Source organism: Mobula hypostoma, chromosome 17 (genome assembly GCF_963921235.1).
Source record: "Mobula hypostoma chromosome 17, sMobHyp1.1, whole genome shotgun sequence".
In the NCBI taxonomy this organism is placed as follows: domain Eukaryota; kingdom Metazoa; phylum Chordata; class Chondrichthyes; order Myliobatiformes; family Myliobatidae; genus Mobula; species Mobula hypostoma.
The window spans coordinates 27,505,819-27,532,739 of NC_086113.1; the positions used below are offsets into that span (position 1 = coordinate 27,505,819).

At 40.6% G+C, this 26,921-nt stretch overlaps 1 protein-coding gene across 3 annotated transcripts in view; it reads left to right on the top strand.

Annotated features, from left to right (window-relative positions):
• Window positions 1-26,921, top strand: part of LOC134357903 (cadherin-12-like) — a 669,532-nt gene that overhangs the window by 329,906 nt on the left and 312,705 nt on the right. For 2 of the 3 annotated variants that reach the window (XM_063069667.1, XM_063069666.1), the window contains exon 2: window positions 26,205-26,630. The exons of the other annotated variant lie outside the window; for it this stretch is intronic. In XM_063069667.1, the coding sequence (XP_062925737.1) occupies window positions 26,397-26,630 (234 nt within the window). In that variant the 5' untranslated portion in view covers window positions 26,205-26,396. The remainder of the gene's footprint in view (window positions 1-26,204; window positions 26,631-26,921) is intronic. 3 annotated transcript variants of the gene reach the window in all.

Genomic DNA, 26,921 nt, shown 5'->3' on the forward strand with positions numbered 1-26,921 from the left:
TCTTGATGGTTGTGCAAAGCTTTCTCTGCCATCCCATTCCCAAACCCAAAATGGCCACCTCAAAGGTGCGCATCACTGAATCCCTTAATAGCTCAGAGAATGTATCTCCTGAACCACATGGCTCACAGACTAGGGGAATGCCAGGTTCGATCCTATGCAATACATGCAGAATGTTGGAGGAACTCAGCAGGTCAGGCAGCATCTATGGAGAGGAATAAACAGTCAATGTTATAGGCTGAGTCCCTTCATCAGGACTCTAAAAGAAGAGGGAAGAAATCAGAATAAGAAAGTGGGGGAGGGAAAGAAGTACAAGCTGACAGGTGATAGGTGAATCTGTATGAATTGAAAAGGTGAAGGTTCTCAGTCCAAACTGTCGATTCTTTATTTTGCTCTAATATTTTATGTGTGTAGCTCTGGGTTTCCAGCATCTGTAGAATCTCTTGTGTTTCAGTTTCGATCCTGTGCTGGGGTTAAATGAAGATAGCCAAGTCGACAGCAGTCCACCTTTGCAATGCATTTGGCGGAGAGAGGGTCTTCTGTGTCTATCGTGACTTTCATTTGCTTTTGTGAGATTCACCTGCATCAATCTACCCCATCCGATCACCTCCCACTGACCAAAGATAGTTACTGATTTACTCTGAAATGTTGCCTCGTTATAACAGATAATGGTTAAGATATTGGAGTTGTAGCCAGAGATCAAGGCCATTGATAGAGAAAAACAGGCATTTGAATCCAGATAGGACAACAGAGCAAGTTAAATTTGAATAATCAAACTTCAAATGAACAAAAATTGGAATTAATTAAGAAAACTTGTCACAGTGCAATAACTGCAAAATTATTGCAATTTCATGGGAATACATTTTCAGCTTCCAGCAAGATGGCTGTGCATTCGGTTGTAGCAGCTTCTATTGTGTCAATTGTGTTCTCGCTAGCAGAGAAAATGAAGGAGCTGCACCAAGTGCTGCTACCTGGGTTGATGGAGACTTGCAGTCTAATAGTGAGTGGCGATCATAGTTGCTTTTCTCGTGACCGCAAGACACTCTCGAACATTGCTAATGTGGTATGCTGCAAGTTCGATTCCCTGATTTAGCGGCTGACAGCGGGGACGGATGGTCGGGAAGCTGTATGGTTGTTGCAAGGACTAGGCCTTAAGCTGCAGTGTTGCCTGTTTGCAGCCACCAGGAGTGAGGGGACGAAGTCGGTATGCTTCAAAAGGGGGTGTATGTGGCGCAACGTCAAGAACGGAGTCGATGCTGCCCTCCCAGGGTTTCCTTCAGCAGAAGCCAAGCTCCGTTGTGGTCGACTGCAGATTTTTTGGTGATACTCAACAGGCTCAGGGCCCCAAGCAGCAGGGTTGCCTGCTTTACAGACACCAGGGGAGAGGTGCCCAAGCCGCTGGGCTCCACCGGGGGTGCTGTGGCACAATTGTGGTTGACTGAAGATTTCAATGGACTAAAGGATCTAGACTGTATGCATATATATTTTGTGTGGTTGTATTTTACTAATATCCTGTATGTGCTTGCATATGTGAGGACTGGGACTGTGTGGTGCAGCATCTGGGTTGGGCTCGATGCTGCCCCCTCCCCACACTGTTCGCTTGACAGGAAACGTGGCGATAACCATGGTTGACTGATGATTTTGATGGTTTTGGTGGACTATATACATACGGATTCTGCATTGTTATATTTTACTGATATTCTATACGTGCCTGTTGCCTTGCATACGTGAAGGAATGAGCGTTAAGCTGCGGGTGAGGGTGGGGGGATGTCAGGACGAGAGCACGCTACTGGGGGTGGTGTGACACACCATCTATCCAGGCTGTTGCCCCCCCCCGCCCCCCCCAGCGTTCACTCGGTGAGAGACGCGCTCTATTGTGGTCAGCTGTGGACTGATGGCATGAGATTCAGGACTCTTTTACTGTGTGACAATAATGCTATTGCTATCTTGTGTGTGCTTTGTGCTGTGTCTGCCACGGAGACCACGGAGACCACGGAGACCACGGAGCAAAACCACGTTTGCTTGAACATGGAGTAACATTGTCTCATTTGGCTGTATTCATGTATGGTTGAATGACAATCAAACGCGAATTGAATTGTAATATCCTTCAGTGAAGGTAATCTGCAATCCTTAGCTAGTTTGGCCAAAATGTTAGTTTGGACCCCAATAACGTGGTTAGATATTAACTATCACACTTGCTGGAAAAAACAAGGATGTAGTTCCCCTGGTCCTTGTCTTCCACCTCACTCGCCACTGCATTCAATAGACTATGCAACACACATCAAAGTTGCTGGTGAACGCAGCAGGCCAGGCAGCAACTTTGATGTGTGTTGCTTGAATTTCCAGCATCTGCAGAATTCCTGTTGTTTGCGTTCAATAGGCTATGTTCTGCTTTCAGCATTTTGAAGGATTGTTCCTTTGTGGCTCCTCAGTCTATGTTTCTTCCTTACTAGCCTTACCGCTTCTGATAGAAATTCCTGATTCGACCAAGGAATTACATTAGCAGCTCTTTTAGCTTTTGCTTTTCTATCTACCAAGGATCCAGGGAGTCCTCCCAGGTGAAAAACCAATTCACCTGCATTTGTTCCAATCTTGTATACCGCAGTTATTATTCACAATATGGAAAAATCAAACATTTAGATAACTGCATCGTGGAGTACTTGTGTTCACTCTGCAGATTAAAACTTTAAAAAAGCTTGTTTAGTCTATTCCCCAGTTCTGATTAAGGGATCTTGACCCACAATGTTAACTATGTTTCTCTTTCCACAAATATTGTCAAGCTTTCAAAGTGTTTCTGGTTTGCTTTTTTACTATTATCGTGGCATTTCTTAGATTTATAAATTGATAACTGAAGAAAACTTCCAGGGTACCTAGGTGCGACTCAAGTAACAGTAGTACTCTCAATGGATACGATTAAGTATTTCCGTTTCAGCTTGATACAACTAAAAAGCACAACTGCTTTCAGGTCAGTACAGTCAACAAAGATGTCTTAATGCATTTAAACAAACTATCGCTGCTTAAAATCAATGGAAACAACACCAGTTGTGGTCAGTAGTGCCCATGGAGGACACCTAGGAGGAAGTGCGGGTGTAGATCAGGGTTACAAGTGTGTTTAAGGAAACAGGGTTTTAAACTCCCTATACTGACTATCTGGCTGGCGAACGTGCAGCCTCTGGTGAATAAGATCGTTGATCTCAGAGCCAGAGTGCTGACTCAGAGGAACATTAAGACAGCGTGTGTTCTTTGTTTCATGGAATCCAGGTTAGCTCCTTCCATATCGGATGCAATGATCCGGATCAATGGGTTTACTACACAGCGTCAGGATAGATCTAGAATCTCTCAAAGCAGAGGTGGAGGAGTATGCCTCATGATCAACTCTTCTTGGTGCACAAATATATCAGTGCTGTCCCAATTCTGCTCACTAGACCTGGAACATATAGCAGTAAAGTGCCATCCTTTTTACCTTGCACAGGGGTTCTGTGGGGTCATTTTGGTAGCAGTTTACATTCCACCTCAGGCCAATGTCAAGCAGGCTTTAGATGATCTGAGCAATGGGATCAACATGCACGAAACAGTGCACCCTAATGCCTTCACCATCATTTTGATAGATTTTAACCAGGCCAGTCTGAAAAAATTATGAAACAACGACCATCAACAGATCACTTACAATACCAGAGGAAACAACACACTGGACCATTGCTAAACCACCATCATGAATGCCTACCATGCAATTCCATGCCCTCACTTCGGGAAGTCTGCTCACCCAGCTGTATTTCTACTCCCTGAGTATAGACAGAGACTGAAGACTGCAGTACCAGCAGTGAGGACCAAGAAAGTATGGACAAGGGAAGCACAGGAGCGCTTACAGGAATGCTTTCAATTGATGGGTTGGCCTGAATTCGGGATTCATCTTTGAACCTGGACGAGTATGCTGCAGTTGTAACCAACTTCATTAAAACCTGTGTGGATGAGTGTGTGCCCACAAAGAGTTACTGTACATTCCCAAACCAAATGTCTTGGATGAACCAGGAGGTTCATCATCTGCTGAAGGCTAGATCTGTGGCATTCAAGTCTGGCAACCCAGGCCTGTACGAGAAAACCAGGTATGATTTGCAGAGGGCTATTTCAAGGGGGAAGAGACAATTTCGAATGAGGTTGGAGGTGATATCGGATGCACGGCAACTCTGGTAGGTTCTGAAAGACATTGCTTCCTACAAAGCAAAACCCAATAGCATTAATGGCAGCGATGCTTCACTACCAGATGAACTCAATGCCTTCTATGCACGCTTTGAAAAGGAGAACACAACTACAACTGTGAAAATACCTGCTGCACCTGATGACCCTGTGATTGCTGTCTCAGAGGCCAATGTTTGGCTGCCTTTAAAGAGAGTGAACCCTTGCAAGGTGGATTCACCAGAAGAGTACCTGGTAAGGCTCTGAAAACCTGTGCCAACCAAGCAGCGGGAATATTCAACCTCTCACTGCTACGAGCGGAAGTTGCCACTTGCTTCAAAAAAGCAACAATTGTGCCAGTGCCTAAGAAGAATAATGTGGGCTGCCTTAATGATGATCGCCTGGTAGCATTCACATCGACAGTGATGAAATGCTTTGAGGGGTTGGTCATGACTAGACTGAACTCCTGCCTCAGCAAGGACCTGGACCCATTGCAATCTGCCTGTCACCACAATAGGTCAATGGCAGACGCAATCTCAATGGCTCTCCACATGGCTTTAGACTACCTAGACAACACAAACACCTAAGTCAGGATGCTGTTCGTCAACTATAGCTCAGCATTCAATACCATCATTCCCACAATCCTGACTGAAAAGTTGCAGAACCTGGGCCTCTATATCTCTCTCTGCAATCGGATCCTCGACTTCCTAACCGGAAGACCACAATCTGTGCGGATTGGTGATAACATATCCTCCTCGCTGATGATCAACACTGGTGTACCTCAGGGGTGTGTGCTTAGCCCACTACTCTACTTTCTATATACACATAACTGTGTGGCTAGGCATAGCTTAAATACCATCTATAAATTTGCTGATGATACAGCCATTGTTGGTCGAATCTCCGGTGGTGACGAGAGGGTATACAGGAGTGAGATTTGCCAACTCGTGGAGTGGTGCGGTTGCAATAACCTGGCACTCAACATCAGTAAGATGAAACAGCTGATTGTGGACTTCAGGAAGGGTAAGATGAAGGAACACATACCAATTCTCAGAAGTGGAGAAAGTGAGCAGCTTCAAGTTTCTGGGTGTCAAGATCTCTGAGGATCTAACCTGGTCCCAATATATCGATGTAGTAATGAAGACGGGGAGACAGCTGCTATACTTTATTAGGAGTTTGAAGAGATTTGACATGTCAACAGATACACTCAAAAACTTCTATAGTTGTACTGTGGAGAGCATTCTGACAGGCTGCATCACTGTCTGGTATGGAGGGGCTACTGCACAGGACCGAAAGAAGCTGCAGAAGGTTGAAAATCTAGTCAGCTCTATCTTGGGTCCTAGCCTACAAAGTACCCAGGCCACCTTTAGGGAACGGTGTCTCAGAAAGGCAGCGTACGCTATTAAGGAGCTCCAGAATCCAGGGTATGCCCTTTTCTCACTGTTACCATTAGGTAGGAGGTACAGAAGCCTGAAGGCACACACTCAGAGATTCCAGAACAGCTTCTTCCCCTCTGCCATCTGATTCCTAAATGGACATTGAATCTTTGAACACTGCCTCACTTTTATTTTAATATACAGTATTTCTGTTTTTGCATGTTTTTTTTAATCTATTCAATATATGTAATTGACTGACTTGTTTATGTATTAGTATTACTATTTTTATTTTTAATTTTTTTTTCTCTGCTGGATTATGTATTGCATTGGACTGCTGCTGCTAAGTTTATAAATTTCACGTCACATGCTAGTGATAATAAACCTGATTCTGAAAATGAGAATTTTAATGCTCTTGTTTGTCAATATTTCAGTAGAAAATCTCAAGCAGGCCGAGAGATTTGTGGCTGTCGTTTCTTCTGTAATAGAGGCTGAATATTAAAATTTGCCCAGTAGAACTGAATGTGCCCAGATTGTCATTTGCATGAGTTTTGCTTTACTAATTTTGCTGAATATAGGTATTGAATGCCAAAAAATTGCTGCATGTTGCTTAAATGATATGTGTTAATTTTTGTAATAATAATTTTTTCTAACATAAATGGTGTGGCAGTATAGTAATTACATTATATCAGACTAGAATTCCAAAGGGCTGCATTGAATATCTGAAGCTGTAAGGTCAAGGTACATAATTGTTGCTGTAGAATTTAAAATCAAAATTAAATTAATCTAAGAAATATTATCTGTAGTGGTGACTCTAAGTTGTAATAATCTATAAAGTTCACTTGAATCATTGCAGCAGAAAGCAAAGCCATTCAGCCCAGCAGGTGAATGACAGATCTTTATAGAGTAATTCAGTTAGACCCATAAGTTTGATCTTTTACCCAGGTTCTACATTATACATATATACTTTATATCTTTAATTATTTAACCAATCCCCCTTTGAAATCTGCAGCAAATTTTGCATTCACCATACTTTCAGGCAATATATTCCAAATCATGTCAGATTCAAGATTGTTTAATGCAATTTCCAGTACACAAGCGTAAAGGAGAACAAAATGATTGTTACTCTGGATACGATGCAGTACAACAAGAGTAAAATAAGATTTTAAAAAAACACAATACATATAAATACTTAAGATAGCTTATATATATATAGAGAGAGAGAGAGATAGAGAGAGAGAGAGAGAGAGAGAGAGATTGATTCTGTGTCCATAAAGTGAGGCGAGGCTCAGGAGTGTCTGGTACATAAGGTTACTGACAGGAAGTGATAAAGTAGTGGTGGTTAGAGGTTTGGAGCATTGATTAGTGGGTGAAGGTGTTGATCTGCCATACTGCTTGGGGAAAGTAACCGTTTTTGATTCTGGTGATCCTGGAATGGATGCTACCTAGCCTCTTTCCTGATGGGAGTGGGTCAATCGTCCATGAGCAGGACTCATCATGAGCAGAAACCATAGCTCTAGACAAGTTTCCTCTCTTAGATTACCCCAGGATATTTTGAGAATCACTTTATTGGACATTAATTGAGATGTTCCCTCGCTTTTTTCCCCATATAAACCCATCTCAATGTAATTTCTCCTCTCAGTCTTTTCCATTCCAAAAAGAGAACCAATCTTTCCATTCTATCTATGGGACTGAAAACCTTCATTCCAGGAGTATTCCATTAAACCTTTCCTGTTCTACAGCACAACATTTGCAGCCTTTCTGAAATGCAGCAGCCAGAACCGAATGTAAACTTCTGGTTGTGGCCAAACTAGTATTTTGTGAACTTGCAATATCATCACCTTGCTTTCATATAATGGGAAAAGAGATCTTGGACTTTTACCTCATATGACCTTTGGTTGACCCTAGTCAATTCAGTATAATGATAAATTGACTTTTGGTCATGACACCTGCATACAGCACTCCTTCAGTCAACATCTTGTGGATAGATAATGAAACCACATATTTCACTTCTTTTACGTCTTTCGTGTTTGTTTGTTTTTTTATCCTGGATGTGATTTGGGAGCTGTTGGAGCCTGTAATTTGCTGTTTGGAGTTTGTTTGTGTGCTCCAGCATTGTGCTGTCTCTGAGAAGATTCCGGGAGGCAGAGGCAGTATGCATGACCTTCATAATAAGCAGGCTGCCAGCCGATGTTTGACTCCATTTTGGTTTGCTGATTAAAGCTTCCATTCTTCACCAATTAGATGTCTAACTGTTTATAGATCAAGTTATTCTCTAGTGATCTGGTGTGTAGATGCACAGAGTAACAGGGAGATGAAAACACTGAGGCGAATGTGGGAGCTTGGAGATCGTTTGGAAATGTTTGGATCGTTTGGAGCTTGGAAAAAGAGAGATAGCTACAATACATATAGGTAGCATGGAGTAAATGAGGTGCTCGAGGAATATAAAGAATGTAAAAAGAATCTTAAGAAAGAAATTAGGAAAGCTAAAAGAAGATATGAGGTTGCTTTGGCAAGTAAGGTGAAAATAAATCCCAAAGGCTTCTGCCATTATATAAATATCAAAAGGATAGTGAGGGATAAAGTTGGTCCCTTAGAGAATCAGAGTGGACAGCTATGTGTGGAGCCAAAAGAGATGGGGGAGATTTTGAACAATTTCTTTTCTTCATTATTCACTAAGGAGAAGGATATTGAATTATGTAAGGTAAGGGAAACAAGTAGGATAGTTATGGAAACTATGATGATTAAGGAAGAGGAAGTACTGGCGCTTTTAAGGAATGTAAAATTGGCTAAGTCTCTGGGTCTTGACAGGATATTCCTTAGGACCTTGAGGGAAGTTAGTGCAGAAATAACAGGGGCTCTGACAGAAATATTTCAGATGTCATTAGAAATGGTGATGGTGCCGGAGGATTGGCGTATTGCTCATGTTGTTCCATTGTTTAATAAGGGTTCTAAGAGTAAACCTAGCAATTATCGGCCTGTAATTTTGACGTCAGTGGTGGGTAAATTAATGGAAAGTATTCTTAGAGATGGTATATATCATTATCTGGATAGACAGGGTCTGATCAGGAACAGTCAACATGGATTTGTGCGTGGAAGGTCATGTTTGACAAATCTTATTGAATTATTTGAAGCGGTCACTAGGAAAGTTGACGAGGGTAAAGCAGAAGATGTTGTCTATATGGACTTCAGTAAGGCCTTTGACAAAGTTCCACACGGAAGGTTAGTGAGGAAGGTTCAATCATTAGGTATTAATATTGAAGTAGTAAAATGGATTCAACAGTGGCTGGATGGGAGATGCCACAGAGTAGTGGTGGATAACTGTTTGTCAGATTGGAGGATGGCGTGTAGCGGTGTGCCTCAGGGATCTGTACTGGGTCCAATGTTGTTTGTCATATACATTAATGATCTGGATGATGGGGTGTTAAATTGGATTAGTAAGTATGCAGATGATACTAAGATAGGTGGCATTGTGGATAATGAAGTAGGTTTTCAAAACTTGCAGAGAGATTTAGGACAGTTAGAAGAGTGGGCTGAAAGATGGCAGATGGAGTTTAATGCTGAAAAATGTGAGGTGCTACATTTTGGTAGGACTAATCAAAATAGGACATACATGGTAAATGGTAGGGCATTGAAGAATGCAGTAGAACAGAGGGATATAGGAATATTCGTGCATAGTTCCCTGAAGGTGGAATCTCATGTGGATAGGGTGGTGAAGAAAGCTTTTGGTATGCTGGCCTTTATAAATCAGAGCATTGAGTATAGGAGTTGGGATGTAATGTTAAAATTGTACAAGGCACTGGTAAGGCCAAATTTGGAGTATTGTGTACAGTTCTGGTCACCGAATTATAGGAAAGATGTCAACAAAATAGAGAGAGTACAGAGAAGATTTACTAGATTGTTACCTGGGTTTCAGCATCTGAGTTACAGAGACAGGTTGAACAAGTTAGGTCTTTATTCTTTGGAGCGTAGAAGTTTGAGGGGGGACTTGATCGAGGTATTTAAAATTATGAGGGGGATAGATAAAGTTGACGTGGATAGGCTTTTTCCAATGAGAGTGGGAGAGATTCAAACAAGAGGACATGAGTTGTGAGTTAGGGGGCAAAAGTTTAGGGGTAACACGAGGGGGAACTTCTTCACTCAGAGAGTGGTGGCTGTGTGGAACAAGCTTCCAGTAGAAGTGGTAGAGGTAGGTTCGATATTGTCATTTTTAAAAAAATGGGATAGGAAAGGAATGGAGGGTTATGGGCTGAGTGCAAGTCGGTGGGACTAGGTGAGAGTAAGCATTTGGCACGGACTAGAAGGGCCGAAATGGCCTGTTTCCGTGCTGTAATTGTTATATGGTTATATGGTTTTGGTGGTTCAGTTTTCTGCAGCCTCCTAGAGGATCTGGGAGACAGGCAGCATGTGTGAACTCCATGGTGTGAAGGCTGCAGTATGGGACACAAGTCGTTGTTCAATTGCATTTCAACAGTTAGAGCTTCCATTGTTTGCTGATTAAAGCGACAAGGGAGATTGAAGCACCGATGTGAGTGCGGAAGATGAGCACCGGCTACCTGTCTTTTGTTTGCTCTGCTATGGAGAGGGAAATGTCTGCTGTTGGGCCCTGAGAGTATTGCCCAGGCTTTCTCCATTTTGGATGTGGACTTGGACTATGGACTCTTTTTTTTTTAGTTTTATAGTTTTTTATATTTTGCATTTTTTGCCCGACCTTTCTCGTTTATGTTTGTACAAGGGGGGCATTTGGGGACTGATTTGTCCATTCTGTTTTTTTCATCTTCTGTTGTGCGGTATACGGAATTGGGAGTGGATGTGCCTGTTCTATTTGCTTAGATTTTTGTGCGGGGAGGGGAATTTGGGGGTAGCTGTGCCTGTTCTACTTTTGTCCTTTTTTCTGCGGGAGAAGGGATTTGGGACTGGATGTGCCTGTTCCATTTTCTTAGATTTTTTGTGTTGGGAGGAAGGATTTGGGGACGATGTGCCTGTTCACCTTTGTCCATTTTTTTTTGTGCTGGAAGAGGGATTTGGGGGTAGATGCACCTGTGCCATTTTTGGTCTTTTTTTGTGGGGGGGGTAATTTGGGGGTTGATGATCGTGCTGCCTTTCTTTTCTTTCTTGGTTTCATGGTGAACTGAAGAAGAAGAATTTCAAGTTGTATACTTTGATAATAAATGATCCTTTGAACCTTTTGAATACTTGAATTGTTTAGCATGCTACTCAGTTTATGGACAATAGGAGTGGGTAATATAAAAGCGAAACAGCTCTTGACATCAGATGCCCATATCCCATAAATAAATGAAAAAGGTGAGTGGTATGTCTTAGAGATGCATTAGGATTTCATCCATTTTGAGAGACTGAGTAAAACCAGAAAGCTTTTTGTCATCTTTAAAGTTTAGGTAACAAGAGTGAACAAGCTCTTAGTCCTTTCGTGTGAGGAAGGACTGCCAACTGGATAGAATCCGTCTCTTCTCTGCTAGCCAATAATGCTCTAGAGAAATCTCTGGTACTTATTTCTAAATGAAACTGGTACATTTCAACATATTATAATGATTTGCATTTAAACATAACACACTGTAATCATTAGTGTTAAACCCAGGCATTATGAAGTGCATGATTTAAACTGAGATAGTCAGGGTTAATTGATTTTTCTTACTAAAAGGCAATAAATAAACTTGAGAGGTTTAACATGAAAGCATGTGGCAAATCTTTTTTAATGGAGCAAATGAACAAGGTCTGGATTTCACAGCCTGAAAGGGCACCAGAGGCAGATTCAATTTCACATTAAAAACAATCGGGATAGGTATCTGAAAAAAATGTGATGCATGATCACTGGGAAAGCATTGGGGAATGGTACTGACTAAATTGCTTGTGTAGCGAGCAGGACTGGGCTTGATGTCCAAATGGCTTCTATCCATGCTTTAGTTATTGCATTTTTTTTGTGTGCTATACTCTGCCAGAGCCTCAGCAACCACTTTTTCAAGTGGTTGACTTGGAGGAAAGGTTGTATGAGTAGTCCCCCACGTCCTTCTCAGAGCGCAGTTTTTTTTAACGAGGCCGAGTTGCGAACTCGACACTCAAACCGTCACGGATGAAAAGCGTGCCCGGGAATGGCCCGACTAGATTCGAACTCGGGAACCTTTGGTCCAGGGTCCGGCGCTGATGTCACTGCGCCACCAGACGGGATTATCTGACTCTAATTGTTTCACATAAAACCCATTCAGCCATAATCTCTCCCTCTCTCCCATGTATTTTTTTGTGAATGGAGAGGGATGATTTGTTTTCAAAGCTACATTCTTCGGGGTGGGAGTGGGAGGAGTAAAAGGTAACAAAGTGAATCACTGTATGGGGAAGGAATTTAACCAACAACCAGTACAAATGAAAGGGGGAGAGTGGGCAGTCATTCAAAATGTTTATTTATTTATTCATTTAGTAGTACATCATGGAACAGGTCATTCTGCACCACCCAGCAACTCACTGGCCTAATCACAGGACAAGTTATAATGACCAATTAACCTAGTAACTGGTATGTGTTTGGACTGTGCAAGGAATTCTGAACAGCCAGAGTAAACCAATGTGGTTCACGGGGAGAATGTACAAACTCCTCACAGAATTGAACTTGGAACTCCAGAGCTGTAATAGCATCGTGATTAACCACTACACTACCATGGCACCCATGCTGGGGGATAGGTAACTATCTGTCCTTGCATTAATTTAGGCGACATAGTTAATTGCACAGTGGCGACATAGTTACTGCAAGATGCTTTTTACATCATGGTGCTTCATGGGTAAAGTTGCCTAGTGCCACCCATTTCCTTCCCAGGATAAGGCCAATGCACTTGCTGTTTCCAAACAATATCCAATCTAAATACTAATTAGGCCTATGGCTGCTGAGCTTATGAGTTCTGACAGAATCAGCATTTACAAAATGTGATTGTTAGACCAGTTTCAAATTAAAAACAAGAGAAAATCTGCAGATGATGGAAATCAAAGTGTTGCACAAAAAATGTTGGAGGAACTCAGCAGGCCAGATAGCATCTATGGGGAAGAGTAAACATTCAATTTTTTGAGCCGAGACCCTTCATCGGGATGAATCCAACAGTCCTGATGAAGGGTTTTGGCCTGAAATGTTAACTGCTTATTCTTTTCCATGTGTGCTATCTGACCTGGTGAGTTCCTCCAACATTTTGTGTGATTAGTTTTAAATTAATTTTGAAAATTAAAAAAAAATCTATAGGTGCCAGAAATCTAAAACAGAGACAGTAAATGCTGGATGTCTACAATGGGTCTGGCAGCATCTGTGGAAAGAAAAACGGAGTTAGCATCTCAGGGCAAAGACCCTTTGTCAGATTGTTTCCTATAGGTATATTTAAAGCAGAGGTTGATAGGTTCTTGATTAGTAAGGACATCAAAGGTTACGGGGAGATGGCAGTACAACAGGGTTGAGAGGGAAAATAAGACAGCCAAGATGAAATGGTGAAGTGGACTCTGCAATTCATGTATTTATACATATGACCTGTAATGAATTATTTAAACAAACAAGAATGTTTAATCAAACAATATATTTACACACGCAAACAAGAGGAATTCTGCAGATGCTGGAAATTCAAGCAACACACATCAAAGTTGCTGGTGAATGCAGCAGGCCAGGCAGCATCTCTAGGAAGAGGTACAGTCGACGTTTCAGGCCGAGACCCTGACGAAGGGTCTCAGCCTGAAACGTCGACTGTACCTCTTCCTAGAGATGCTACCTGGCCTGTTGCGTTCACCAGCAACTTTGATGTGTGTTGCTTGAATATATTTACACAACAGACTCGATGGACCACATGTCCTCAATCTGCTCCTATGTCTTAAGTCTTAAAAATGAATTTATTTTTATTTACTGAGACACAGCATAGATTAGGCCTTTCTGGCCCTTAGATCCATGCCATCCAGCAATCTTCCAATTTAATCCTAGCCTACTCAAAGGACAATTTTCAGTGACCGATTAACCTACCAACTGGTACATTTTTCAACTATGGGAAGAAACCAGAGGACCTGGATGAACCCTACACAGTCGCAGGAAGAACGTATAGACTCCTTACAGGCCATGGTGGGAGTTGAACCCTGCTCACTTGTGCTGTAAAGCATTGTGCTAACCACTAAACAACCGTGACTCCCTAATTATTAGTGTTCATGTGCTTCAGACATTTGTCTATTTTCTCTTGTCTTTTGCTGCCTGTGGGTAGATATTTCTGTCTTCATTTGGCATCTTCATAACCAATTCATAGTTCCATATTTAGTTAGTGCTAATTTGATGGTTTAAATTTTGCCATTGGATTCCCTAAGAATTCATGACTTAAAAGACGCCTTACATAAATATTCTGAATCATTGGCATTTTGTGGTGGAAACTTGAAGGGTGAAATTTCGCTTCAGAAACTATGCATCCCAACTTTCTTTTCAGTTTCATACAACAAGGAATATCTGGAAGTAGCTTACTTAAAACATTTAGGGTGACGCAATGGTAGAGCTCTTGTGACCTAGCTTCACTCACACTCTTTGGTGTTAGTCTCTGTGGAGTTTGCATGTTTTCCATCTGTTTGAGTGAGATTTCTCTGATATTTCAAATCTTTCTTGGTAAGTAGGTTAATTGACCACCGAGTATTTCCCCTGCTGTTAATGGGCGGTAAGAATGAATAGTGGGGTTAAGCAGCATACCCACAAAATGCTGGAGGAACTCAACCCTGGTCAGGCAGCATGAATAGGAATAAAGGGTCAAAGTTTCAGCTGAGACCCTTCGTTAGGACTGGAAGTGAAGGGAACGAAGCCTGAATAAGAAAATGTGGAGAAGGGAAGGTGTACAAGCTAGAAGGTGATAGGTGAAACTATGTGAGGGGACAGGTAGGACGGTGGCTTCCTCCAGCATCTTGCATGTGTTGCTCTGGATTTCTAGCATCTGCTGAAACTCCTGTGGTTATTAATAGATTATGAGAAAGAATTGTGATGAAGTGGGATTATTCTGTGAGCCAGCGTATACTCAATGGACAGAATGGCCACCATCTAGGTCTGAAAAATAGATGGGTGCTGGGTTAAAGAGCATTGGTGGACCAGTAGAATTTTTTTCCTGAAATTTAGTTTATTATTTTTATCTCAGGAACATGGCCACCTTCGCTATCTAATATGGGGGTTGGATTATGGTGCAATGGTAGAACATTTTTCTCAAATTTAGTTTATTCTTTTTGCCAAGAACATGGGCCGGAGGTAGATAAATAATGAGGTACAATCAAGTATCATCCGACTGAATGCCTGTTTGGGCTCAAAAGCCCAACAGCTCACTCTGGTTTCTTTGTCCTCATACATCAGAGCTCATACTTCGGTCTTGTTAAAAAAATGCATATTTTTGCTACAAATGGAAGTTCAAAGGGTTGCAAGGAAACTCAAATTGCAGCATCACCAATAGTGATTTCTAAGCTCAAAGCATTGCCTACATCATTACACATTGATATGAAGAGCCAAGCCAATTTCTATTCCAGGACGAAATGCAGTTTCTGGAATTAAGCTTCTCTTCTGTTCACAGGCAATCTGCCTCATTAGTCATGTGTTGATCATTCCAACACCTCTCTTTGTTGTTTGCCTGACATGAAGTGACAGGAGCACTGTGACTAATCCTGAAAATAAGTGATTGAAAATACTTCTAACATCAGGACATCAATAAAAAATTCAGCTGCTCCAGCCAGCAGGACACATCTATGGAATGACTTTAGGAACAGCAACCAATCTGATGGCTTCCAATATGACTGAATAATTTATTAATATTTCTTCTAGGAGACAAAAGTTATTCCTGATTACCTACAATTACCCTGATAAATGATAGGAAAAGAAATTTCAGACAGCATTCGAAGTAATGAGCATTAATCACGCTAGCTGCCAGCAATAACAACTTCCATTTATGTATTACTTGCAACATGGTAAGACACTTAAAGGTTTTTCACAGGGACTTTCTAATAATTCCCTAACATAAGAAGTACAGAAGAAATGATCAGAAACTCTGTTAAATAGGCAGGTATGAAGGAAAAGGATGAAGAGGTTTAAAGAAGAAAATATGCTGATGGCAATCTAGAAAACTGAACCATGGCTGCTAATGATGAAGCGATTAAATTCGGGAGTGTATAAGGAAGCTCAGAAAGCTCAGGATGAAGGGGATTGCAGAGATGAGAAAACAATATAAATATTTTAATTGTGTTACTTGCTTGAACAGAACTTGAAGGGTCCCGGACTGAATCGTCGATTCCTCATTCCTTTCCCATAGATGTTGCCTGACCTGCTGAGTTTGTCCAGCATTTTGTGCATGTTTATCAGGATCTCCAGCACCTGCAGAATCTCTCGTGTTTTGGAATCAGTATACGAGGAGTGATTGATAAGTTCGTGGCCTAATGTAGAAGGTGATGAGTCATTCACTTCAAACTTTCTGCATAATCCCTCAAAGGGTTGAACTGCATGTGCATGTAATGAGAGCTGTATAACTCATCTCCTTCTACCTTAGGCCACAAACTTATCAATCACCCCTGCTGGGGACCACTTTCAAGTCAGTCCAAGACGCCAACTTCTATAAACAAGGGATCCATATGCTCCACAACCGCTGGATTAAGTGTATAAATGTAAGAGGGGACTATGTTGAAAAATAAATGTGCTAGGTTTTCTAAAATTGACTCCTTCTGCCTTAGGCCACGAGCTTATCAATTACCCGTCGTAAGTTGTTATGCCCAGCGATGCTGGGTGATTGTGCTGTGCAGCAGTTATGGATTGAGTTTAGATTTATGAAACGTGGCAGATGGGAGACTGCTTAAGTGGGAGCATTAGATTAGTCAGATTTCGGGGCAAAAAGAAATGGCTGAGGATTTCAGCAGCCTCACAAACTGAAGAAGAGAGAGACTTGGCTAGTGCTACCAGATAATTAAATATCACAGTGAATAATAAAATAATCACTAGTCAAATAGAATACATTGGAAAAAAATTCGATATATTGGAAGAATTATTTTTTTCTGTTCTTTATTTGTGAATTTCATACAATGACCAGGGCAACTGAGAGAATCAAATAGGCTTGACTATTAAGTATAAAATCTGAAATGGTGAGTGATATACTAAGTGGTTGTGTTAGTTAAATAGGACAAGAAATCATTTTGACAGAATCTAGATCATGGTTTGATAGCTGAATAGCTAGATCCAAGGTCATCGAACCTATATGATATGTAAATACTGTCTGGGCTGGGTTAATGAATTCTAGGTTGTGGTCTGATAAAAAGATTAACACCCCAATGTCTGCATTCTCCTCAATGAATTAAATATTTGATTGTGTCAGCTTCCGTTGGCTCAGTGTGACATGCCAAGACAGTTCTTTTCTCCAAGGAATTGCTTAATGAATTGGAGCTTTTGACTCATCTGGGAAATTTTACTCAAATGAGTTAATTCCATTATCCGTTAGTCATATTTAGAGACAAATGATAGATAATAACTTGTCTGTCACTCTTCACTGGTTTGTTATCTCGTCCCTCCTTCAATCAGGAGTGGGAAGGAGTATGATTAGAACTGATGCATGCACACGTCCATCAATGCAGAGTTTCTGTCAGTGGAGCAATTGACATTATTGGGTCTGGTAGACGAATGTATCCATCTCACAGATCTAAAATAAGCTGGTCTTTGGTGTTAAAGAAGTGCTTGCAGCTCAAAGGTATATTCTTAGAATCTGATATTCAATTAGTTTTACATGTTAAGAGTGAACACTATTGTGTGTGTGTGTATATATATATATATATATATATATATATATATATATGTTTAATAATCTGTGTGATTATTCACAACAATGCGATCATCATGTATATGGTACAATATTGTGCTGTCAGCATGGATCCAGTCTTACTGAATTCTATGAAGCAGTTGTACTTTTTCCTATTGATTATACATATAATAAGATTTACACGAGTCTCTCTGTTTATTAGGGAAGTGTGACTTTTATTGGAAAGCTTAGTATGAATAGATAACCACATGCTCCTTTTTCCAGAGTAACTTAATTTTCGTAAGAGGCTTTCAGAGCTTTGATCCAAATCAACCAGTGCCTTCAGTCAGATGTTCATTGCTTTTTGCAGTATATCATTATAAAACATAGCAAGGCACGGCAATAATGGGATGAACATTGTGGGTCTGCTCAGCAGTAATAGAACCATGTTCACTGGCAGAGCATTTCAGAATTGTTTTTGTTTTGTAAGGTTGTCTAATGGCAGTGAATTACCACAACATTACTCCCATCTATGAGAGTTGCTTTAAGTGTTTTTGTAATAGAGCAAAAGATGTATGTTTTCAATACATTTTCATCAAGTGAATTTAAGTATTAGAGAAACAAGTATTGGAATAGATTTGCCAGAATCAGAATCAGTATCAGGTTTACTATCACCGGCATATGTCATGAAATTTGTTGTCCTTGCAGCAGCAGTACAATGAAAATAATAGGTAAAAACAGATAAATAATAATAGAGAAAAAAACTGAGTTACAGTAAATATATATATATATAATGTATGTATGTATGCATAAGAAGTATTCACCCACCTTGGAAGTTTTCGTGTTTTATTGTTTTACAACATTGAATCACAGTGGATTTAATTCAGATTTTCTTTTGACACTATTCAACAGAAAAAGACTCTTTCATGTCAAAGTACAATCAGATCTCTACAAAGTGATCAAAATTAATTACAAATATAAAGCACAAAATAATTGATTGCATAAGCATTCACTCCCTTCAAGTCAGTATTTTGTAGATTTACCTTTAGCAGCAATTACAGCCTTGAGTCTGTGTGGATAGGTCCCTATCAGCTTTGCACATCTGTACGCTGTAAATTTTCCTTTTCTTCTTTGCAAAACTGCTCAAGCTCTGTTAGGTTGCATGGGGATCGTGAGTGAACAGCCCTATTCAAGTCCAGCCACAAATTCTCAATTGGATTGGGGGTTGGACTCAGACGGCCACTCCAGGACATTAACTTTGTTGTTTTTAATCCACTATTGTGTAGCTTTGGCTTTATGCTTAGGGGCATTGTCTTGCTGGTAAACAAATCTTCTCCCAAGTCGTAGTTCTCTTGCAGACTGCATCAGGTTTTCCTCCAGGAATTCCCGGTATTTTGCTGCATTTATTTTACTCTCTACTTTCCCAAGCCTTGCAGGGCCTGCAGCAGTGAAGCCGCCACCGTGCTTCATGGGAGGAATGGTGTGTTTTTGATATGTGTGGTGTTTGGCGTACACCAAACATAGTGTTTAGTTTGATGGCCAAAAAGCTCACTTTTGGCTTCATCAGACCACAGAACCTTCTTCCAGCTGAATTCAGTCTTCCACATGCCTTCCGGCAAACTCTAGTCAAGATTTCATGTGGGTTTCTTTCAACAGTGGCGTTCTTTTTTCCACTTTCCCATAAAGCTGTGACTGGTGAATCACCAGGACAACAGTTGCTGTATATGCAGTTTCTCTCATCTTAGCCACTGAAGCTTGTAACTCCTCCAGAGTAGTCATGTGTCTCTTGGTGGCCCCCCTCACTAGTCCCCTTCTCACATGGTCACACAGTTTTTGAGGATGACCTGCTCTAGGCAGATTCACAGCTGTGTCATATTCTTTCCATTTCTTGATGATTGACTTAACTGTACTCCAAAGGATATTCAGTGACTTGGAAATTTTCTTGTATCCATCTCCAGACATGTGCTTTTCAGTAACCTTTTTGTGGAGTTGCTTGCTGTGTTCTTTTGTCTTCATGGGGTAGTTTTTGCCAGGATACTGACTCACCAGCAGTTGAACCTTCCAGGTACAAATGTATTTTTAATACAATCAATTGAAACACCCTGACTGCACACGTCTCCAAAAACAGATCTCCATTTAACTAATTATGTGATTTCTAAAACCAATCAGCTACACCAGTGATGATTTGATGTGTCATATTAAAGGGGAATGAATACTTATGCAATCAATTATTTTGTTTTTTCTGTTTGTAATTAATTTAGATCACTTTGACACAAAAGAGCCTCTTTCTGTTGATCATGTCTAAAAAGCCAAATTAAATCCACTGTGATTCAATGTAAAAGTTGTAAAACAATAACGCATGAGAACTTTTTGGGGAGGGGTGAATACTTTTAGTAGGCACCGTATATACAGTATATAAAGTATTAAAATTAATTAAGTAGTACTAAAAAATGATCATGGAGAGGAAGAAGCTATTCCTGAATCACTGAGTGTGTGCTTTCAGACACCTGTATCTCCTTCCTGATGGTAGCAATGAGAACAGGGTGTTAGGATGATAGGGGTCCATAATGATGGATGCCACCTTTTTGAAGCATCGCTCATTGCTCATTGAAGAGGTCCTGGATACTGTGGAGGTTAGTGCCCATGGTGGAGCTGACTAAGTTTACAACTCTCTCTGGCTTATTTCAATCCGGTGCACTAGTACCCCCCCCCCCCCCCGCCCCCATATCAGACAGTGATACAGGCAGTTAGAATGGTCTCCACAGTACATCTGTTGAAATTTGCACGTGTCTTTGCTGACATACCAAATCTCCCAAAGCTCCTAATGAAATATCAATTGGTTCTCTGGTTGTGTGTTAGTGAGGTAGTAGAATATTACCATGAATATGCCACCAGCAGAGTGAGCCTATTTAGTAGCAATCTTGGAAACATGACGAGGTGGAGCAGGATTTTTTTATTCCCGGTGCTTACAGGGAGATGGTTGATGTTTATAAAGTTTCAGATGTTTATCTGTCAAGTGGGGTAAAAGTGGTGAACAGTTAGAAGAGCTGCAAGAAGGACATGTCTTTTCAGTGCAGCCTTAAACACATTGCTTTCAGTGAAGTGCTTTTGATCAGTTTCACTTTTCAATCTGTGCTTCAATGATTGATTTATAGGTTCAGGAAGATTGTTCTATGAGGAGAGATTAAGCAGACTAGGCATGTGTTTGTGAGTTTAGAAGAACAAGTGGTGATCTCACTGAAGTGTACATGATTTTTAAGGAACTATGCAGAAATAATGTTTGTGAAAATTCATTTGCACACATGATACTCCTACAATCAACAATGTGATAATGACCAGATTATCTATTTTAGTAACATTGGCTGAAGAAATCAAATTGACTAGGGTAACTTACAGGTTTTCCTTCAAGCTGCCATAGAAATTTTAACATCCATTGTGAGGGCCACAAGGGCTTTGGTTTCATCCAATATGATCAATTCCAGTTGGCAATATTCCCTCAATGTTGTACTGAAGCTTATTTTTTGTGTGTGCACAAACCGTTGTAATAGAATTTGAATCTGCAAGCTCAGAGACTCAGGGTTATGGGTACTAGCGCAGCTGACACAGATAGCATCCTTGACCGAGTCAGAAGATTGCAGTTTGGCAAAGAATCGAGGCTGGCAAAGTGGAGATTACACAGAGTAAACTGATAAGTGAAGACGGATTCTGCTTTTCCAACCATCCTTTTATAATAGCATTGCAGCTTGTTTGAATCAAAAGACAAATGTGGAGGGATCACAGGGCTATTAAGCTATTGACAGTCACAGTTCTTGTGTTATACATAGAACACCTGAAGATCTGGCTCCTTTGGGGATTTACAGCATGTGAACCATGTTGTGGGTAATTGTTTTCAGGAGGTCTCAAACTTACAGGCTGTGCTCTGCTGGCAATTTCCCAGTTGTACTCACTTATTTGCTAAACTCTCCAAGCAATCCAGCAATGAGCTGAAGCTAAGGCAACTTGTATTTCTATTCAGTGAACTGGTCTAGAACACTTCTGAATCTACCAGGAGATTGTTGACAGAGGAGAAAGGGAAGAGCATGTTAAGTTATGTTGCCTTTAATTACTTGTAACTTGTTTCAGAGAGCATAGAGTAGTACTGCACAGTACAGGCCCTTTGGCTCATGACGTCATGCCAAGCTTTTAACCTAATCCAAGATTAATCTAACTCTTCTGTCCAACATTATCTCCATTTTTGCTTCATCAAAGTGCCTAATAGGCTCTTAAATGTGCCTAGTATATCTCCTCTATCACCAGCTCTTGCAGTATGTTTCCTGCACCCACCAATCTCTGTTTAAAAAAGTCTGTCTTTGACATCCCTCCCCAGTCTTTCTTCTAATCAAATTAAAAGTACGTCCCCTGGTATTAACCGTTGCTGCCCTGGGCAAAAGGAGCTGGCTGTCCACACTATCTATGCCCATTATCATCTTATATACATCTACCGAGTTGATGTATAAACTCTTCTCAGGCATCTAGTCAGGTACAGGTATCAATTTTAATCAACACTTCAATGACAAACTCTGCCACCTTCATCAAGGGTGATGCCTAGGCATGTCTAGTCTGGTGGTATATATATACCCCTGTTACCAATCCCTCCTGATTGGTTAGTCCTCATCCAATCAGGTTCATGCTGTCCCACTTTATTTACAATTGAATTCTAGTTCTTTCTTAGAGCGAGGCCTTTGTCAAAATTCTTTTTCTCTAGTTTTATTTCAATGGCTTCCTTCACCAGGTGATCACAAAAATCATTGGTGCTGCATAGTAGTTTTGTGCCGTTGAAGTAAATCCTACGGCCATTGCAAATGCCATGTTCTGCTGCTGCTGATTTCTCTGCATAACCCAAATGGATACACCTCCTGTGCTCCTTGATGGAGGTTTCTGCCGTATATCCCATCTGGCTGATATGCTGCTCTGCATTCACAGCGAGTCCTGTAAATGTCAGCCTTGCTGAGTTCCAAGTCATCTTTGACCCACATAAACTGTGATTTGAGCTTTCTTACAGATTTGTGGATTTTATTAATCTGGTATTTCTTCAAGATCCTGGCGATCCTTCCAGAAACGGTGGAATGATAGGGAAGAGAGGCGGTTCCTCCTCTTTGTTATGTTTCCAGGCAACAATGGCTTTTGGGGATGCTTGGTGAATGAAGCCATTGAAATAAAAAAAAGAATTTTAACAAAGGCGAAGGTCTTACTCTAAGTAAGAACTGGAATTCAATTTTAAACAAGATGGGACAGTGGAAACCTGATTGGATGAGGTCTAACCAATCAGGAGGGTTGGACGATGGGGGTATATATACCGTTGGACTAGACATGCCTAGGCGTCATCCCTGATGAAGATGGTGCAGTTTGTCATTGAAATGTTGGTTAATATTTATACTTGTACCCAAAAGGAAGCCCGAGAAGAGCTTATTTGTCATAAACGCAGGGAAAGCACTAGATCCTTTTTCATCTATAAGGTTGGCTTTCATTTTCCTATTTTCCTAAGAGAAAAGCCCTAGCTCGTTCAATCTTTCCTCATAGAACATGTTCTTTAACCCAGGCAGCTTCCTGGTAAATCTCGTCTGCATCCTCTCTGAAGCATATTTTATGTTTTCATTAGAACATTACTTTTTAGCACCAGCCGGCAATCATTAATCAGGGTTCAACTTCCGCTGCTGTCTGCAATGAGTTTGTACATTTTGCACGTAGCTACTTGAGTTTACACTGGTTGCCCCAGTTTCCTCCAACACTCTGAAGACGTACGTTTAGGATTAGTAAGTTGCGAGCCTGCTCTGTTGGCACCAGAAGCATGGCAACATTTGTGGGCTGCTGAGTTCAATACTCGCCAGCTTGTGTTGATGCAAATGAAGCATTTCACTGTATGTTTTGATATACAGGTTTCCCCTGCCATCCGAAGGTAGAGCATTCCTATGCAATGGTTCGTAAGCCGAATGTCGTAAAGCGAAGAAGCAATTACCATTTATTTACATGGGAAAATTTTGTGAGCGTTCGCAGACCCAAAAATAACCTACCAAATCATGCCAAATAACACATAAAACCTAAAATAACAGTAACATATAGTAAAAGCTGGAATGATATGATAAATACACAGTCTATATAAAGTAGAAATACTTTTCCACAATCATTACTGAACTGTTCTCCGTAGCGAAAATCTCACGCAAGCGCCGTCGGCAGAAAATCTCATGCAAGCGCTGTTGGGAAGAACACTCTCTCCAGTAACCTTTAAACTATGAAGCTGCCAAATCATACCAAATAACATGTAAAAATACACAGCTTATATAAAGTAGAAATAATGTATGTACAGTGTAGTATCACTTACGGGAATCGGGAAGACAGCTTGCCGAGCACACTGATGATGGTGTGTTAGACTGAGTCATCGCAGGTTGGGATGTTGCAGTGGCCTCCACCCTCCGGGCTGCCGAGCGATATGTTACCGCGAAGCATGCAGGAATGCAGCGGTAGCCGGAAGGCAGACAGCACATCTTTAAGAAAAAAGGCGAAATAAACATGCTAATTAATTAGGTGCCGCCCGACATGTAATTGTCGGCCCAAATCAGTGCCGATTGCGTCGTCTCTGATCTGGGCCGACAATTACGGGTTGGTGGCAGCTAATTAATTAGCATGTTTATTTCAGTTTTTTTCTTAAAGATGTACTGTGTGCGTCTGGGCTACCGTTGCATTCTCCACGAATCAGTATCTGTCCGTGGCCTGGGGGTTGGGGTGGTGGGACACTGGGGTGTCATCTCGTCGTCTGTTTCCATTAGAGCAGGAAGCTCATCTTCTCCTATGACTGCCCGCCTCGATGTCGAAGGTCGAGGTTCATCGTCTGCTGTGGCTGACGTGGAAGGCTTGCTTGACTGCTGAGCCTCACGCATTTTTCTATCACACAGTTCTTTGCAAGGACTCAAACCATCCTGCAAATATCTCCTAAACTGACATACCCTTTCAAAATTAATGTCGTACTTTATCATTACTCATTCGGTTTCGATTGTTGTCCTTTTTTCTTCCAACTGCATCAGCTCTTCATCTATCAGATCTTGGTCATGGGATGCCAAAACCTCTTCAACATCATGTTCGTCAACTTCCACAAGCCAAACTCACATTGTCCTTTCTTCGTTCATCACGATCAAAATGTTTACTTATGTCTAGTTTTACGCTAAGTGTAGCACCCTTACGAGCTCTTTCAGGCTTTTCCGATACCATAGAACTCATCTTGCTAACGGCTGCTCACAGGTTCGTGTTTAAGCAATGCCGTTCCGAATCCGGGGAGAGCGGCCGCTCGGGGCACGTGCTGCCTTTGATCGCGTGCTGCTTTTCTTTGTAACAGTGGAAACACCTTCTGAAAGCGAAAATAGGGTACTAATGTAGATCTTGCGTAACAGTGAGGTTTCGTAAAGCGAACATTCGAAAAGCGGGGGAACACCTGTATTGTACATGTGACAGATAAAGCTATATTTTTCTTTCTTTTGAATCTTGTAAAAGCATTTTAAAGTGTGTCTGCTGATTTTTTTTCACAATTTTTAAAAAATAATTATTTAATTTTCAATATTAGAAAAAAATGTTTCTGAAGATCAGAGACATTTGAAATCATTGAAAATGGACAGATATGACACACACAGAGCTCGGGGCAAGGCTTCCAAAGGTGTTAGTAAAGGCTCATCTGAGCCACTCACATCACCTTTTACATAATTTGAGGTTTAGCACACCATTTAGGAACACACTGCTTGTCTCTGTGGTCCACCGAGCAGTGAGATTGGTCTTCCTGCCCTGCAGAAGAAAAGGTTGAGAAAATAGAAAATTTTGGTGGTGGGTGCAGGCAGTAAGCTGCAACGGAAATCAAGACCAGCATTGCAGGTCATTGGCTTTCCATTCATCTTTCCTTAACTTTGTTCTTATTTTTGTGTTTATAATGTTGAAAAACAATCAATCAAAGAATGACAACCCAAGGTTCTTTTACACTCGAATAAGGTAGGAATAAATCTGGTTTGAAGCAATTTTATTCCTCAGATGGACACCAATACAAAGTGTTTCTTTTAAGCCACTTGTCATGTCTTTTGGCACAGCATACCAATGTGTTAAGATAATCATTTTTTATGTGTGTCAAGTAAATAAAGTTTAATATGCTTTGATTTTCTGTTTAACTGTGTTTTGCACTCAAAGTAAATGAATAAAAGGAGTGATGTATTGACTTCCACAGTCCTATAGATCACAGTTAATGAAAATTATTGATAAGAAAAGGGTTTTTGTTATAAATGAAAACCAAAATAGCTGCAGACACTGGAAATGTTTCCAGCATTTTTTTTTGTTTGTTTTTAGCGTCCAAATATTTTTGTTGTAATCTTAAAAACAGAAAATGCTGGAAGCATTCAGCAAGTCAGAAGGTATTGGATTCCAATCTGCTGACCAGTTTTTTCTGCTTTTATTTTGTGATGTACAGTTTGAATTGAACTTGAGCTGAAGATTGGTTGGCTACTGTGACAGTAATATGCATTTTCAACAGAGATGGATCAAAGCTCAATTGCAATGCCTTCTACATAAAATATTCACACTTTGCCCAAATTAATCAATCTGATCAAAACTGTATCAAACCTTATTCAGACTGTAAGTTAGATGATCAGGCCTAAAATTGTATTGTACAGAAGACTTAGAAATATATTAACTTTGACAGAACTGGGAGGCAGATCAACAGAGTGTCTAATTACCTATGACTTTCCAGAGTTGTATTTCCAGGCATCTTATCTGTGTGCATTGTTTCACCCAGTTGGCTGTGGAGTGAAAAGTTATTTTTTATATGCTTGATCTCAACATATCCATAATTAGTTGAACTACACATTCTGTGTCAATGTGTAATTGTGCAAATTCTTTTTACCAGGACCAGAAACCGAATTTAATGCATTAGATGGCAATACATGTTTGCATATTTAAAAAAACAAAGAAGAACAGCTGGATCTGAAGCACAGAGAACGTACTTGGAGAGATCTGGGAAATCTACATGAATCACGAGGAATTCTTCTAGACACCATTTTTTACTCGTATATGCTGAGATATACTCTCCCAGAGACAAATGCTGACTGTGAATGGTTTGTCGTTGTTTCTTTGGATCCTGCTTGATGAGGGTCTATTAACACCCCTGGAGTCATTGTCACCAAAGAGTTCAGGTCGTAGAAGGAGTGACAATGCAGTTGAACTGTCAGGAGATGGAGCTCCTACCCTTCAACGTGTTCGACGTGGCTGGATCTGGAACCAGTTCTTTGTACTGGAAGAATATATGGGGTCTGAACCTCAGTATGTGGGAAAGGTAAATATTATAGTGTTGCATGTTTTTCTAATTCAATAATAATGCTTTAGTATTTTGTAACTTTTTGCAACAGTTCTATTTGAAAAAAAAATGAGTATCCACTTTGATTCATTTTAATTGATTGTTTGGTGTTGACATAGAACATGAAGAATCCAACGTGTGTCAAATGATTCTCATTAAATAAGATAGGAAAATCATTTTCAATATTTTATATTCAAATTATTAATTCAGACATAAAATTGGAAACAGCATGCAAGATTCAGTGAAAAGTTTATCTTGCATGCTGTTTAT